Source organism: Cottoperca gobio, chromosome 4 (assembly GCF_900634415.1).
Source record: "Cottoperca gobio chromosome 4, fCotGob3.1, whole genome shotgun sequence".
Lineage (NCBI taxonomy): Eukaryota > Metazoa > Chordata > Actinopteri > Perciformes > Bovichtidae > Cottoperca > Cottoperca gobio.
The window spans coordinates 25,529,920-25,544,616 of NC_041358.1; the positions used below are offsets into that span (position 1 = coordinate 25,529,920).

Genomic DNA, 14,697 nt, shown 5'->3' on the forward strand with positions numbered 1-14,697 from the left:
GGTTTGTACAACTTGTGGAAATGTTAAACTGTATGCTATTACAGATATTCAAGATTATGTACCGCTGCAAATGACATGTTGTTGTAATAATGACCCGTTATTAAAGATGTTAATGATTACAAACGGCCACTGGATGTTGTCATTTTAATATGCTTTAGATATTATAATCTCTTCGTGGGTCTTGAAAATGTATAATACATCTCTTGCCTTGGCATTTCTTTCTTGTTATATAAACGGCATATTGATGTGAATGAAATGAGAAGTTAAAACAGAGACAGAGAGAGAAGCGGAGAGACAAACTGCTGTACTTTAAACAACGTCAATCCAGCAAATCAAAAGCACAACTCCCCTGATTGTACTTCCTCAGGACTCGTCAGACTCTCCTCCGAGCTTCTGATTGGTCCAGACAGACTAACAAATCACCGTACAGCTCTTGATTGGACTCACCATGATGTAGTGCCTCTGCATCTCAGTCTTCTCACTCGCCAGCTTCTCACACTCCAGCTTCAGGCTGCACGAGGACAGAGAAGGACACATATGGAGTAAATTGAGTATTTGCATCCACTGAAATAAATCATCATTTCCACAGGACTTATATATTACAGAGGTCAAAGTTTAATGCCGTGTAAGGATACAGTCGGGCTACCTATTACTGCTAAAAGTGAAGTAAAATATCACCTTCATGGTAGCAACTGCCAGCAGGGCTGCGTCTCATTTCCCACTGCAATTCATCACACGTGCACGTGAGGGCGGCTTGACAAGTCCGTCTGTGTCTAGTTATATACGTCATGTGTGCATTAGTTGAGTTCTGCTACTGAGGTCCTGATAAAGAACCACATTACATTTTGTGTTCTGCGTATTTATTGCATCACGCCCAGGTTTTGGGAAATGCAAAGAGACTCAAAGCCCGTGTAATTATTGAGGAAAGGCTTCATGTTGTGTACATTATTATCACGCGTCGGCTCCAGAGGGCTCGAACTGTTACGTTAAGTTGGGACAGAGTGTGTCGTCGAAGCAGAGCTGAATATTATTTACATACAAGAGGTAAGTCAGATGGTTTATTAATACGAAAAGCTATTGTGGTATGCTAGTGATTGTATTTTTCCCATTAAAAGTGCACATAAATAACGGTTTGCTCCTGCACACGTGTGTGTGTGTGTGTGTGTGTGTGTGTGTGTGTGTGTGTGTGGCTGAGAACCACCAGTGCAATTGCTAGCTGGAAGGTGTTGTTGCTGTATCGCAGCAGGCTGTTCAGTCTGCCCACTGAGGTGTGAGCAAGAGGCTTGAGGGTTTATTTCTCCTCGCCAAGGTCACTTCTGGTCAACCGTACGATGCCGTGACCATCAGTGACCTCCAGCTGGAGAATTATAATAAAAAGAAAAAGACCTAAATGGCATTACATCTCAAAAGGTTCAGATGTAACAAAGTTTAATGCCATAAATAATGAAAGAATTTGAAGATAGCATCAAAACTAAGTGTGGAATGTAAATGAAAGGTAAAAGACAGGAGCTCTTATTGTGTTCTCTCATCACTGTAAATGTGTTCACAACACAAAGACACAAGTGATGAGTAAGAGGGTTCAGTGTGACGGCTGCACCTCACCATCACTCTCGTGTATTTTGTACATCCAGTGCCGTTAATAAAAGATGAAAGGACACTTGCACTCTGTCTTTACTGGTTCATCTATCCAAGAACTCAGCATGCACCTCCACTGAGCTGCATTATAATGTTCCTCTCACTAATACATGAGTGTAGAGAATATAAATAACGTATAGAAGAGTCATCTCTCCTCATGAAATATGTTCATACTCACGTGTGTGTATGTCTGTTTGTGTCGCGTGTGTAGTGAAATATGTGTACCTGTGATACTGCGCCTGGAGGAACTGGAATTCCTCCTTGATACGGTCCAGGGTCTCCAGGACTGTGAACTTGAAAGACTGGCCGGGTTGTAAGGGGACCTGTGTAGGACAAGGAAGAAACAAACAAATTATAAACGGATGCTGAGGTGTGTGTGAGTGTGTGTGTGTGTGTGTGTGTGTGTTGTATGCATTGTGCATGTAATGTAGTTATGTAGGCCGCCCCTAACGCAATCAGAGCACATCCCTCTCAGAGCTGCAGAGCACACACACAGACGGTAGGTCCTTCTTTGTTTACACTATATCACTAAAAAAAGAACTTGAAGCACCTCGTCAAGTAGCCCGAACCCGAACCCGAACCCGACCCGAAACAGGGATCTAAAGTGCACCTGCAGAAGCCAAACATTTGTAGTGGATTTAGTGAGATTTCATATTGCAGCAAACTGAAACCCCCTCCGCGTCGGGGAACTACGGTGGCCTTCAGGTAACGTAAAGAGCCAGCGTTAGGTTTGTCTGTTCTGGGCTACCGTAGAAACATGGCGGACTCCGTGGAAGAGGATCCACTCCCCGTGTAGATGTGAAGGACCGTCAGCGAATGAAAACACACAACAAGTCCTAGTTTCAGGTGATTCTACTCTAATGAAAACATAGTTAGGGATATTATGTTCCATCTCTGCTACTAGATCCACCTAAATCCTACACACTGGACCTTTAAGTGTGTGTGTGTGTGTGTGTGTGTGTGTGTGTGTGTGTGTGTGTGTGTGTGTGTCAGGGAGCAAGGCGAGGGGAGAGAGAAGCCAAGATGAAAGTGAGAGGGAAGGTCACTTCCCCTTCCCACACATCATAAAGCCGTGTCCTCTCTCTCTCTCTCTGTTCTCCTCCTCCTCTAATGACTCTGCCTCCTTCCCTCCACTGCCCCCCCCCCATCCTTTCTTCCTCTCCCTCTCTTCCACATTAGCATCCTCTCCACTCTGCCAGGTTGCTAATGTATTCCAGCCTACAAAGAGCTGAGAAGGGAGGAAATGTCAAATGAATAACTTATAGGGAATCACGGCTCCGTCTCTCACCTGCTAAAAGCTAAAGAAGGCCAAACAAAACAAGCACCTCCCTGGGGTCGACCTCCTCACCACCAGCACCACCAGCTCCACCAGCTCTCCATGTCTGTCTAAAGCGCTTTTGACAGCCGCCCTCCTCCTCCTCCTCCTCCACAGTCTTTATGAAGTCTAAAGAAAACCAGGGCGCTGTTGTTGCTGTTGCTGTTGCTGTAGTTGTTTATGTTTGTGAGCGGGGCTTATAGCGAGGAACATCTCCAGTAAACACAAGTGCTTGGTGGGGGTTTTTTTGGACATTGTTTCTTCTAAGAGGAGCCGTTTGTGGAAGAAGACTCACAATTTGGTTTGGCTCATTTTCCCATGCACTGTGGGACCCCCTCTGTGAGCCTGGGGAGGACGCAGAGTGCCAGGTGTCTCTGCATCTTCATCAGACTCAACAGGAGCATTGAGCTTCCTGCTTAGATCCCACGTCCCTCTGACACAACTAGTGCAAAGGCAAATGCTACCCACTGCACGATCAGTGCACCAAGTCAAAGTGCTGAGGACTGGAACCCCGAGTGTTCCTCTGTGACCCCCCTACGCCCAGATGTGCAGCCTCAATGACACACTAATGCAAAGACTCAACATGCAGCTGAGATGGAGCTGAGATCTCAATCAGATTCAATCCAGTGTCCAAAGTCTGGAAACATATGGAGTGTGTTTCTTTTCACTTAGTAACCCGAGTCAACTATGATCCATCCACCCTGACTGAGCGGCACGGTGCAGCCGGGTGGCTATCGGCCTGCAGCTACGGCTAAAGGATTGGCGGTTTCAGTGGCGGGGCTTCATTAGTCTAGACAAGCACGATTCAATTAGATTTCAATTAGTCCGACGGCGGAGGTCAGGGACGCGGTGGGTTCCCAGTAATTAATCCACGGGGTCGAGCTGAGCTACACTGAGCTGAGGCAGGCATCGCGGGGACATCTAGATGGGCACAATACACACAAACCATCTGTGTGTGTGTGTGTGTGTGTGTGGGCGGGAGGGGGGGGGATAGATGAGGATGGCGGGGGGGGGGGGTAAGGGCAACAGATCCCCACTGACCTTGATTCACACCACAGCACACTAAATGGGCCGAGGGGAGGAGTGGGAAGGCAGGGGGGGGGGGGGGGGGGTAGATAGTGATCTGGCACACGCAGATACAAACACACACGCCCACGCAGCCATGAGCGCATTGAAAAACACACAAACAAAAACACACACTGATTCACACTTAAGGTACCACACAGGCGAACGTAAACCCACCGTGGGAGTGAGAGAGCAGGGATGGAGGGATGGGGGGGGGGGGGGGGGGAGGGGGGAAGAGAGATAGATACTCATCTGACAGACAGAAGGATGGATGGACTGAGGGATGGAGGGAGTAATAGACAAGTCTGACATCTTTACAGAGGAGTGAAAGAACGAGCAGAGAGACAGATGATGGAGGAGCGGCGTGGCTGCTGACTGAGAGAGATAGACAGCCATTCATCCGTCTGACACCGAGGGGATGGGGAGAAGAGGAGACGAGAGGGAGAGAGAGAGAGAGAGAGAGAGAGAGAGAGAGAGACTTTGCTGCAGCCTAGTCGCTCCACCCTGTGCACCGTCCATCCGTCTGTGGTAATACTGCTCCCACCATCTGCTGCCATGAACCCACAGACACATCCTCATGCGGATGCACACAGATAAAGTGCTGCTGGCGGGTTCCATCAGCAGCACTAAGTCATATAACAAAGCCCATAGTCACAGATCAGGATTATACAAGTCTGCGAAGGTAGAGCGTCGGTGTCAACGTGGCCTCTGTCGTGTGCCGATGAGAGGCATGTGAATTTATTTCATGTGTTGGCCAAAAACTCCTGAATGAGTCTCATGGACCCAGGATCAGAACAACATGAAGAGTACGGAGAGCTGGTATCAAAGTAGTTCATGCTCGTTAGTGACGATAGTAAACTTCAGTAAAACGAAGCAATGTATGTCAACATCGTCACGTTGACGAGGTATTTCATTAAAGAGATCGTGCCATTGGATTTTCTCCCCATCGCAGAGCTCCAAACGGAGCCATAAGTTATCTGAGGGGATAAATGTGCATCTGCAGTGTTTACAAAGATGGAGGCATCATCGAGTGGCGCCGTATGTACACCAGAACTAACATTTGTTGCTGGAGTGTGTGTCTGGTCTCTCCTGTATTGTGGCAGATGGCCGCCCAGACTGTTAGGGGTCCAATAGTGCGTCACGAAGGGCCAAAAAAAACCGCCTACCGCCTGTGTTGTCGTGTGTGTGTGTGTGTGTGTGTGTGTGCATGTGTGTGTGCACCATAGCAGCCAGCATAGGGGATCCTGAAACCTAAAACTGATCCGGTTAATCTATGAGGAGGAGGGGGGAGGAAGGAAGGGAAGGGTCAATTGTGCGCAAACAAACACACACACACACACACACACCATGTGGGACAGCAGTCAATCACAATTTGGTCGAGCTGGCACGGGCAAGCAGAGAATTAGGAGGGATTATCTATGGGGGGGGGGGGGGGGGGGGGGGCGAGGGGAGGAGAGGCGGGTGAAGCCCATAGCGCTGTATCACATAACAGGATGGAGGTGGGACCCACTGGCTGTGACATCACCTGTCTGTCTGCATGAATTACTTTAACGATTAATCGATTATCAACATATCTGGTGATATTTTTCCAGTCGATACATTATGTTTGCATTTCCTGCAGTTAAAAAAAGATTTCCATCAACTGTAACTGTTATAGTATAATAATTATTATTATATATATACTATAACTCATCATTACATTTTTCCAACATTAACACTGAACATAAAAACATTTTTTGATGACGAGCCCTTAAATGTGGTTATTAAAGAATTGACCGAGATATTAACCGAGTGGGACGCCAGTAAACTTGGCAGGGCTACTATTTTATGGCGAGAAAATATGTCTTTGGCGTCTGCGTAGTGAAAGTTCAGGTTAATCATCAGCCAACAAAACACTCTAGACACACCTCGCAGAACCTGACGCTGTCCAACACAGCCGCTGATTTAACACGTCCATCGTTTTGTATTTCTGTTGATGGTGACCGAGGACGAACAACAGACTCCTCTCTGTGTATGATGAGACGTACGGGCTCGACAAACTGAACCCTTTAACACGTCATAGCTTCAGCGAGGATTCATTGCAGGGATGTTTAGATTCGCGAGATGTACCTAATAAACTGGCAACTGAGTGTATAAGTCAATACCAATAAATGATGTCGGGATGTCACACACCATTTCTTCTTCTATATATATAGATATAGCTTATATTATATATATATATATATATTTATATAATATATATATATATCTATATATATATCTCCTCTATCTCTCTCTCTCTCTCTCTCTCTCTCTCTCTCTCTCTCTCTCTTCTCTCTCTCTCTCCTCTCTCTCTCTCTCTCTCTCTTCTCTCTTCTGAGAAAGCGCCTCAATTATCACCTCTAAGTGTCGACAGTCTTGCTGTTTGACTTCCATCACTTATTTTGAGTCACACGTCAGTTTCCCGCCCTTTCTGTCTGGACATTAGGCCCGACTGGTTCCGTCTCTCTGTCTGTCTGTCTCTCTGTCTGTCTGTCTCTCTCTCTCTCTCTTTCCGTCCGTCCGTCCGTCACACGGCAGCAGCTGCCTGTCTTTCCACCTCTGGCAGCGGCTGCATGAGCGACACAGCGACTGTGAAACAGACGCAGGTCTGCGAGTGATTGGGATCGAATTTATTCCATCTCCCCGCTCGTCTTCTCCGTCTATCTGTTTAGCCTCTGGCAAATCTCCTACCAACACATGAGTATTCACACGGTAGAAGCGGGCATGCCTATGCATGGATGCATTCATTCGAACAAAACACCCACAAACAAAACATTTCTCTTTCTTGTGCCCTCTCTCGTGCTGCTGCTGCTGCGGCTCATTCCTCCCTCCCTTTCCTCTGCTTTTGTTCTTCACTTCTCCTTCTTAGCCCCTTTGTTCTTCCTGGTGCCCGTGTCTCTCTGAGACAAGCAGAGACACATTCAGATAGCGCATGAAATAATAATTGGCTGGTGAAATATTTAGGAAAAAGGCACATGAATAGATGACAAGAACCAAGTGTGGCAGAGGAGTGCCAGTGCCCCTTGTGTACACGTCTGTGTGAGCGGCACTGAACATGAGAAGCAGCTCATTGGTTTGGACTGTGTGTGTGTGTGTGTGGATGAGAGGCAGGAGCGCTGCAGGGAATGTAACTTACATACCAACCGTCTTTTTAACATGCTCTCACATTTCCCTCTTTCCTTCTGAGAGTTCTCTCTGCATGTCCGCAGACCACACAAAGGTTTTCATAACTAAAGGCACTTTCACACTTGACCAACACACACCCCACTGACATCTGGCTTTTGTCTTCAATGGTTTCATTTCATTCATTCCCCAGGACGAATGTCTGCAGTGGTCTCGGGTAGTTAACGTGACACCCGTCGACCCTTCCTACGGTGCAACGCTCGAACTTGCGCGTGTTAAAGTAAATATATAACAAATAAAGTCAACAGTGGTTTGGACGATCCTTATCATACAGGTGTTAAGCTCTTCTCAAAGCCACCAGACTCCACCTCGCTGGTAAAGGCCCCGTCACTCAGTGCCACAAGGCAGAAACGTATTCTGCCGCACATGAAGATGAGCATATGCAACGTGTATGAACGTATACACAGCCTGTTGATAGCGTCTCACGTACTTATACAAAATGTATCAGAGCGAACTGCCAGCGTACATTTTTTACTAATATTTGCTTCCCAACGATCATGTCGAGTTAGTGGCCCCCCCGAGTCGAGCTGAAACCCAATGAGCATCTTTGCCTCTCATTCAGTCAGTCCTTCAGTTTGACAGTCAATTAAAGTGGCAGCCGACCAGTAAATCAAAAGTCTGACAACCAGTGCACTTTAACCAGTCAGCAAGTTAACCAGTCAGTCATTCAGCTCACCAGACAGCAACTAAGCCAGCGGTGGATTACAAATCAGGGAAAGATTGGCAGCCAAAAGAGTCTCTGGACTCCATCCAAGCCTCGCTCTGATCGTTTCTTTTAATGACAAAGAGAAGAACACAGGATCTGAGGATAGAAAATGGCCCTTGTTTTTGATCTGAGACGTAATCTGGATGGCTGCTGATGTCTGACTAGAAGTTTCAGGCTGTTCCACTTCTCTCCTGTTGTGTGTGTCGACTCACTCCAGCCGTAGTCGCTTTCTTGACTTTTTACGGGGGGGGGGGTTGCCTTTGCAATGCTGAATGAAATGAAATGTAAACAAGACGAGGACAAAGGAAAGGAGGCGAGAATGTCATCTGTAGGAGGTGACGGCAATCTGCTGTGCTGTTTACCGTACATGGCTCTTTCATTACAGCCACAAATGTTGGGGAAAAACAAACATCCAGACACGGCTAGCTGCCAAAAACTAAAAAAAAAGGTCCAGTCAATGTGCGCGAAAAAGCAAACAGTGCACAGTTTCATGTCCAAAAAACTCTATACACACATTTGCAAGCGCTTACACAATTCAACACACAGTAAATAAGCGGTTACGCGTGCACTGCAACTACACACTCACACATTCAATCTCCTGCACATTAACACACACACACACACACACACATCAAAATCCAACTTTAAGACGCACCCAAACACTCTTATAGTGGCTCTGCCCTCGTTAATGAAGCATATGTGACGTCTGTTGCCACATATTTGGCAACAGTTTGTTTACTTGGCCGTAAAAATAAAGTGTTACCCTACTGGTGGCCAAAGGAGAAGGAAGCCCTCCCCCTGCACACACACACACACACGATGATTATACATTTTGGTTGCAACGATTTTCCAACAGCTACTTAGATTGTACCACACACACACGGCGCACTTCTTCTTCTCTGTTCCCCTCGTTGTCACACACAGTCCTGGTAATGATTCAACAGATGTGCATCTCCAAAGCAGAGATGTGATAATAATAATAATAATAACGCTCGGAGCAGATTTGATTATCTATCCACAGCGTTATGTTGTCATATAGTATTGTTGCTGAACACTAAACGGGGCCAGCGTTCCCGCTCGGTGTCTTCATCGAAGGCTTGGTGACTAAGCTGTCAGATCTGGATCTTTGAGGCAACAGCCACCGCGACTGTTGTAGGATCAGGGAACACACGCCTTCCTAAACATCAATAATGTCAAGGTTTTTCCAGGCGCAATACCCTCCAATTCAAGGTCCCAACGCTGCGACATAGTTTGAGACACGGATGAAGGTTAATTAGAGAAACAATGACACAACTGAGGAAGACGCGCCTGCAGGCAGACGAACGGAGCCGGTTCAAAAATATCAAAACAACTTTCATTTCTATTTTTGCACAAAATATATATATATATATATATATATATATATATATATATATATATATATATATATATATATATTTATATATATATATTTATATATATTTATATATCGAAGCACTTTCAATGACCCGCGTCTATTTCTGTCTATTTTCAAGGACTTTTTCCCCTCAAATTGACTTTGGTAAACCACAACTATACAAATATATATATATATATATATATATATATATATATATATATATATATATATATATATATATATATATATATATATATATATATATATATATATATATATATATATATATATATATATATATATATATATATATATATATATATATATATATACATACAAGTAAACAAACCAGGAGGTGTTTCTTAGTTTGCTCCTAAATAAATATATGTGTAAAATGACGCGTAGCATTTAGAGACGCCTCTCTTAACCATGACAACACACAGTGAAGCTTTCTTTCTCTCACTGGGGTGAAGCAGCCAATCAAAGGCTCGTACATCCACAGCAACAGCCGAGGTCGGACTGGGACATTATTTATTGTTATTGTTGTTGGCACACAAACCTCCGCTCTCCTTTCTCTCCCAAATCTAAACACACACACACACACACACACACACACACACACACACACTTTTACAGGAACACAAGGACAAATATAAACACTTACATGGTACACACACACACACACACACATATATACTTAACAAATGCAGACATAAAACTAAACCTTTAAACAGGAGATGTACACACCGACACACACACACCGACACACACACACACACGCACACATCTAAGCCAACAACAAACGTGGCAACACGCACAGTAAATGCAAGAATGTACACACTCACAAAAGCACTTAGGAGACAAGGACACATAAAAAGAAAGCACACACACATGTCACCACATTCACACGGGTCTGATAATGTTGGAATCCAGTGGAACCAATTACAGCTCGGCTCGCTCGGCTGGCAAATCAGCCATCAGTTCTAACCTTTTCCTCCCAGAGAGCGACAAGAACAAAGTCTGACTTCTTCTCTGATAAAAAAAAAAAGAAAGAAAAGAAATAACGCCGCCTTGAGACACCTTCCTTATCATTTCCAGGGGGACGCAGAGGCGTTGAAAGGAGAGCCATTGAAGGCGGCGCACGTCCTCTCTGGCGGTCTGTCGCTGACGAGAAGTAGGCTGTGATCTTTGACTGACACCAACAAGGACGCATCAAAGCTACAGAGTCACGCCTGTATACTGCTTCAGTGACAGACGTGTAGTTGTCATATATTTTGCATTACCGCCGATCGTTTTCACGCAAATTCTTTTCATTTTTAAGCTGATTTTGTTCATTTTTCCCAAGTAGAAAACTTTAAATGTGATCAGATTTACAACATTTCTCACTTCTACTTTCTGTCAAAGTGATCTCATCATCTTGTAGTAATGCAGTGATGATGATTCTGATCTTGAAAATCAACAGCATGTTGCCTTTTTCACAATATCCCGGTGAGCTTATAGTTTTGCATCTGATTTAATTGCCTGGCAACATCAGCTCTTTAATGCAACGCTTCCTCGCAGCCAACTATGCATTTATTAAAAACGGGATCGTCCCTGAACGCACCAGCAGGGAAAGTTCTGACAGGGGTTAGACTCCAGCTGTACTGAAAACAAACCCTTAGATGCACATTTTACAAGAAACCCTGTTCTGCTTTGATGAGGACAAACACACACACACACACACACACATGTATGTATAGGCTCATGCACACACAGTCTGTAACAACACACACACACGCACACACAACTGTTCTTTGCACCCTCACACCTCTCTGCAGATCACATTTCATAGCAACACCAGAAATAAAGTTCCAGTGGCAGAGAGCTGCAGAGGAAGGAGAGAGAAACAGGAGGAGAGAGATAGAGGCTATCGATCGGTTGGCGTTGGCTCAATCTGCTATTGAACTTTATCACAAACGCAGAGCATCGCAGCAGGAAGCTCTCCGATACGCCTCTAAAGGAGAGAACAGAGGAATGTTCACGCTCTTTTCTCCCTTTGCATCTCTCATTCATTTTCATTTCTCTTGCCACCCCCGGTTGTGCCTTTTTAAAGAATTCTTTCTCTTTCTTTTTTATCTTTTTTGGCTCTCACATCTTACACTTTCCTCCCTTTGTTTTCCACTTCTCTCTCGTGTCTCTCAGCATCTCTCTCTCTCTCTCCCTTCAATTCCAGCCGCTGGCTTATTAGCATTCTCTCTGTACATATAATTGATTCCTCATGCCTTCCTCTTGTGAAAATGTCATTCATAATTCTGTGTGATAGCTTGCTGGCTGACTGAGTGGTTGGCTGGCTGCAAGGCAAAGTGGCCACTGACCCATTTGTAGCAGATACAAAGAGACTGACAACCAAATCTGATTATAGCAACCGGATCGGGGCCCCTGTGAAACGAATGGCCTAAGCCAGACTGAGCCTAAGCTGTCATTCATCCTTCTGTGCTTTTTATTAGTCTGTGTGTTTAGCCTTTATTTTACTCTGGCAGGTAAATGAATGGCACATTCTCAGTGTTGATGAAGGTGGAGACTTAAAGGAGGCATTAAAGGGGAAGTACTTGTGCACTCACGTCCTTTCTTAGTGGTAATGGAAATTAATTTAACCATCCATTAAACTGCCTGTGTGTGTGTGTGTGTGTGTGTGTGTGTGTGTGTGTGTGTGTGTGTGTGCTTAGCAACCGAAATTAGCAAATGGACAGCTGTACTGACCAATTCACACACATATCTATTATCCTCACACACAGACAGTGTCACGTATACACACAACTAGAGCCAACTACACGTTAATGGGATACATATACACACACACACACACAGACACACACACATATACACACACACACAGACACACACACACACACACACACACACACACACACACACACTGAGAAGTGCAGCATCAGTTATATGCCATCTACATAGCTAACTATCAACAAAAACTCAAAGGCACCTGGTTGCAGCTGACAGAGGGAGGTGTGTGTGTGTGTGTGTGTGTGTGCGTATGTGTGCGTGTGTGTGCATGACAGGAAATCTCTTAGCCCTAACACCCTCCTCCCCTCGCGTCTCCCTCCTCATGTTACAGTACAGTCCTTATAACTAAACAAGAGAGAGGGACAGCGGAGACGGGCTTAAAAAGACGGACGGAAGAACAGAAAGACAAAGACAAGGAGAGACCAAGAGGAAGTGAGAGGAGGGAAAGCCCAAGATAAGAGAAGCATGAAGAGACAGGGAGAGACAGAGAGCAAAACGAGGGCAGAGGGAGAAACAACTGACAAGGTTGGAGTTGAGAGAGACAGACATGGAGAGAGAGACATAAGGAGGTACTTACCGGATGCCTGCCCTGAGGGTACATGATCCCAGGAGAGGAGAGGCTGCCAGTCCGTTTGATGGCCAGGTTAGTCCCCTGGCCCTCCACTCCTCTGCCCTCCACCGGTTACACAGCCACACAAACACACACACCACACACTCTCTCTGTAAGTCCAGTCCCTGCTCCTTAGCTGGGTTAAACACAGCAGTCTACTTCCAGAGTCGTCTTTCTTCCAGGCTCTGCTTCTCTCTTCTAAGACGAATCCCTGTTAACACACAACTGAAGAGCGATCAATCCGTCGGTTCGTTTATCCAACAATGTCATGATAACACGGAGCGGCAGACTTTCCTCCCTCCTCCTCCTCCTCCTCCTCCTGCTGCTGCTTCTTCTTCTTTTCCCCGTTGAAACCAAAAGTCTCAGTTTCTCCACCTCCTCGTCTTCCTCTCAGTGTCTCTCTCCCTTTTCCTCACCCTGTGATCAGTCAAGGTCCACACGTAGTGACATGACACCGAGAATTTCATGTAGGCAGGCTTCCCTCTCCTCCTCCTCCTCCTCCTCCTCCTCCTCTCACTCTTCTCCCCGTGCCCCTTCACCCGGCCGACCAATGGTGAGGCAAACAAACATAAACACACTCAGCTCCGTCCAAATAGTCTTCTTCTCTGCTTTTTCCTCCTCTTCACCCTCTCTCTGACACACTGAAGCCTCTGCCTTGACTGCTGCCGCAGAAAAGAAGAAGGAAGAGAAGAAGAAAAAGAAGGAGGGAGGGGGAGAGAGAGAGAGAGAGAGAGAGAGAGAGAGAGAGAGAGGAGAGAGAGAGAGAGAGAGAGAGAGAGAGAGAGCTTTGTTTTTAATCTAAATGTGGGGAAAAATGCAAGAGGAAAGCAGGAAAGAACAGCAGGTCAGTGGAGGATCCAGCGGGCTTTTCAGCAGCAAGCCCTAGACTGTAATATATTGTGCCTGTTGGCTTCAACACAAACACGACAGGCTGCTAAAGCTCCTCTTAAGGTGGAACTAAGTAGATAGAGGCACCCAGTCACAGAGAGAGAGAGAGAGAGAGGGAGGGAGGGAGGAGGAGAGAAGCAAAGAGAGAGATGGATCCCTTTTCAATTGTGGTCAGACAGACAAAGCAATCAGTCATGCACAAAGACTACAGCTCACACTGATATGAATCGAGATTCACACACACAAACGCTCCGACATTCATACACAAATTCATGACAGCTACGTGGACACACTTGTTACGCAACACACACACACACACACACACACACACACGGTACAGTTGCACATACACACAACAGTTACTCAGTGATTATCACCCAGTTTACACCTAACATTAAAATGTGTCTCGGATGACTGGGTAGCGATCCAATCACGCTTAATCGCATATAAATCCAAATGTAAACACACTTTAGATGCTGATCTGATTACTCAAACCTCCTCAGGAAGTGGTCTGAGACGCATTGCATCCAGATGTTTGTCAACTGAAAAATGCATCATCATGTCAAACCACATAACCCCCCCCCAACAGAACAGTTACATTACTCACAGTTAATATCGGCTCGACTTCCAGACGTCTACGTGACACATCAGCACCGGAGAATGGAGGAACTTTGTTTGCATACATTATTTCACTTCAATAATAATAATTTCAAACCTCACCAAGCAGCTGTGAAACCACTGAAACAAATCAGATACACATGCACATGGCACATTAATGGAAACATTAGCAGGCAACCCGAGTCTGTTAATCCCGGGGGGGGGGGGGTGGGGGGGGAAGGTCCCGAACACTTTGACCCGAGTTCGGCTCAAATAAACCAGCAGAAGAAATGTATTGCCTTCATCTGGTTACAGGGTTCCTGCAGCTCAAGGCAAGCGACACGCAAGACTTTTTAAACGCCACCAATTTCACAATAACCACAATTGAAGAATTAAAACATCGGTTCGAGATAATTTTGCCAAAAGGTTTATTGTAACATAGAAAGATGTCCCACGTCGTCGCTAGCTAGCAGACATCTGCAACGACAAACTGAATACGAGTGTCCCACATGTGTGAC

General features: G+C 45.5%; 1 protein-coding gene across 1 annotated transcript in view; it reads right to left on the reverse strand.

The window, feature by feature from the left end:
* tle5 (TLE family member 5, transcriptional modulator) overlaps positions 1-13,644 on the reverse strand; it is a 65,776-nt gene extending 52,132 nt beyond the window's left edge. The window contains exons 1-3 of the mRNA XM_029429624.1: positions 12,662-13,644; positions 1,861-1,958; positions 448-511 (exon numbers count right to left, since the gene is read on the reverse strand). Of these exons, the coding sequence (XP_029285484.1) occupies positions 448-511; positions 1,861-1,958; positions 12,662-12,685 (186 nt within the window). The 5' untranslated portion in view covers positions 12,686-13,644. The remainder of the gene's footprint in view (positions 1-447; positions 512-1,860; positions 1,959-12,661) is intronic.
* Positions 13,645-14,697: the final 1,053 nt, after the last annotated feature.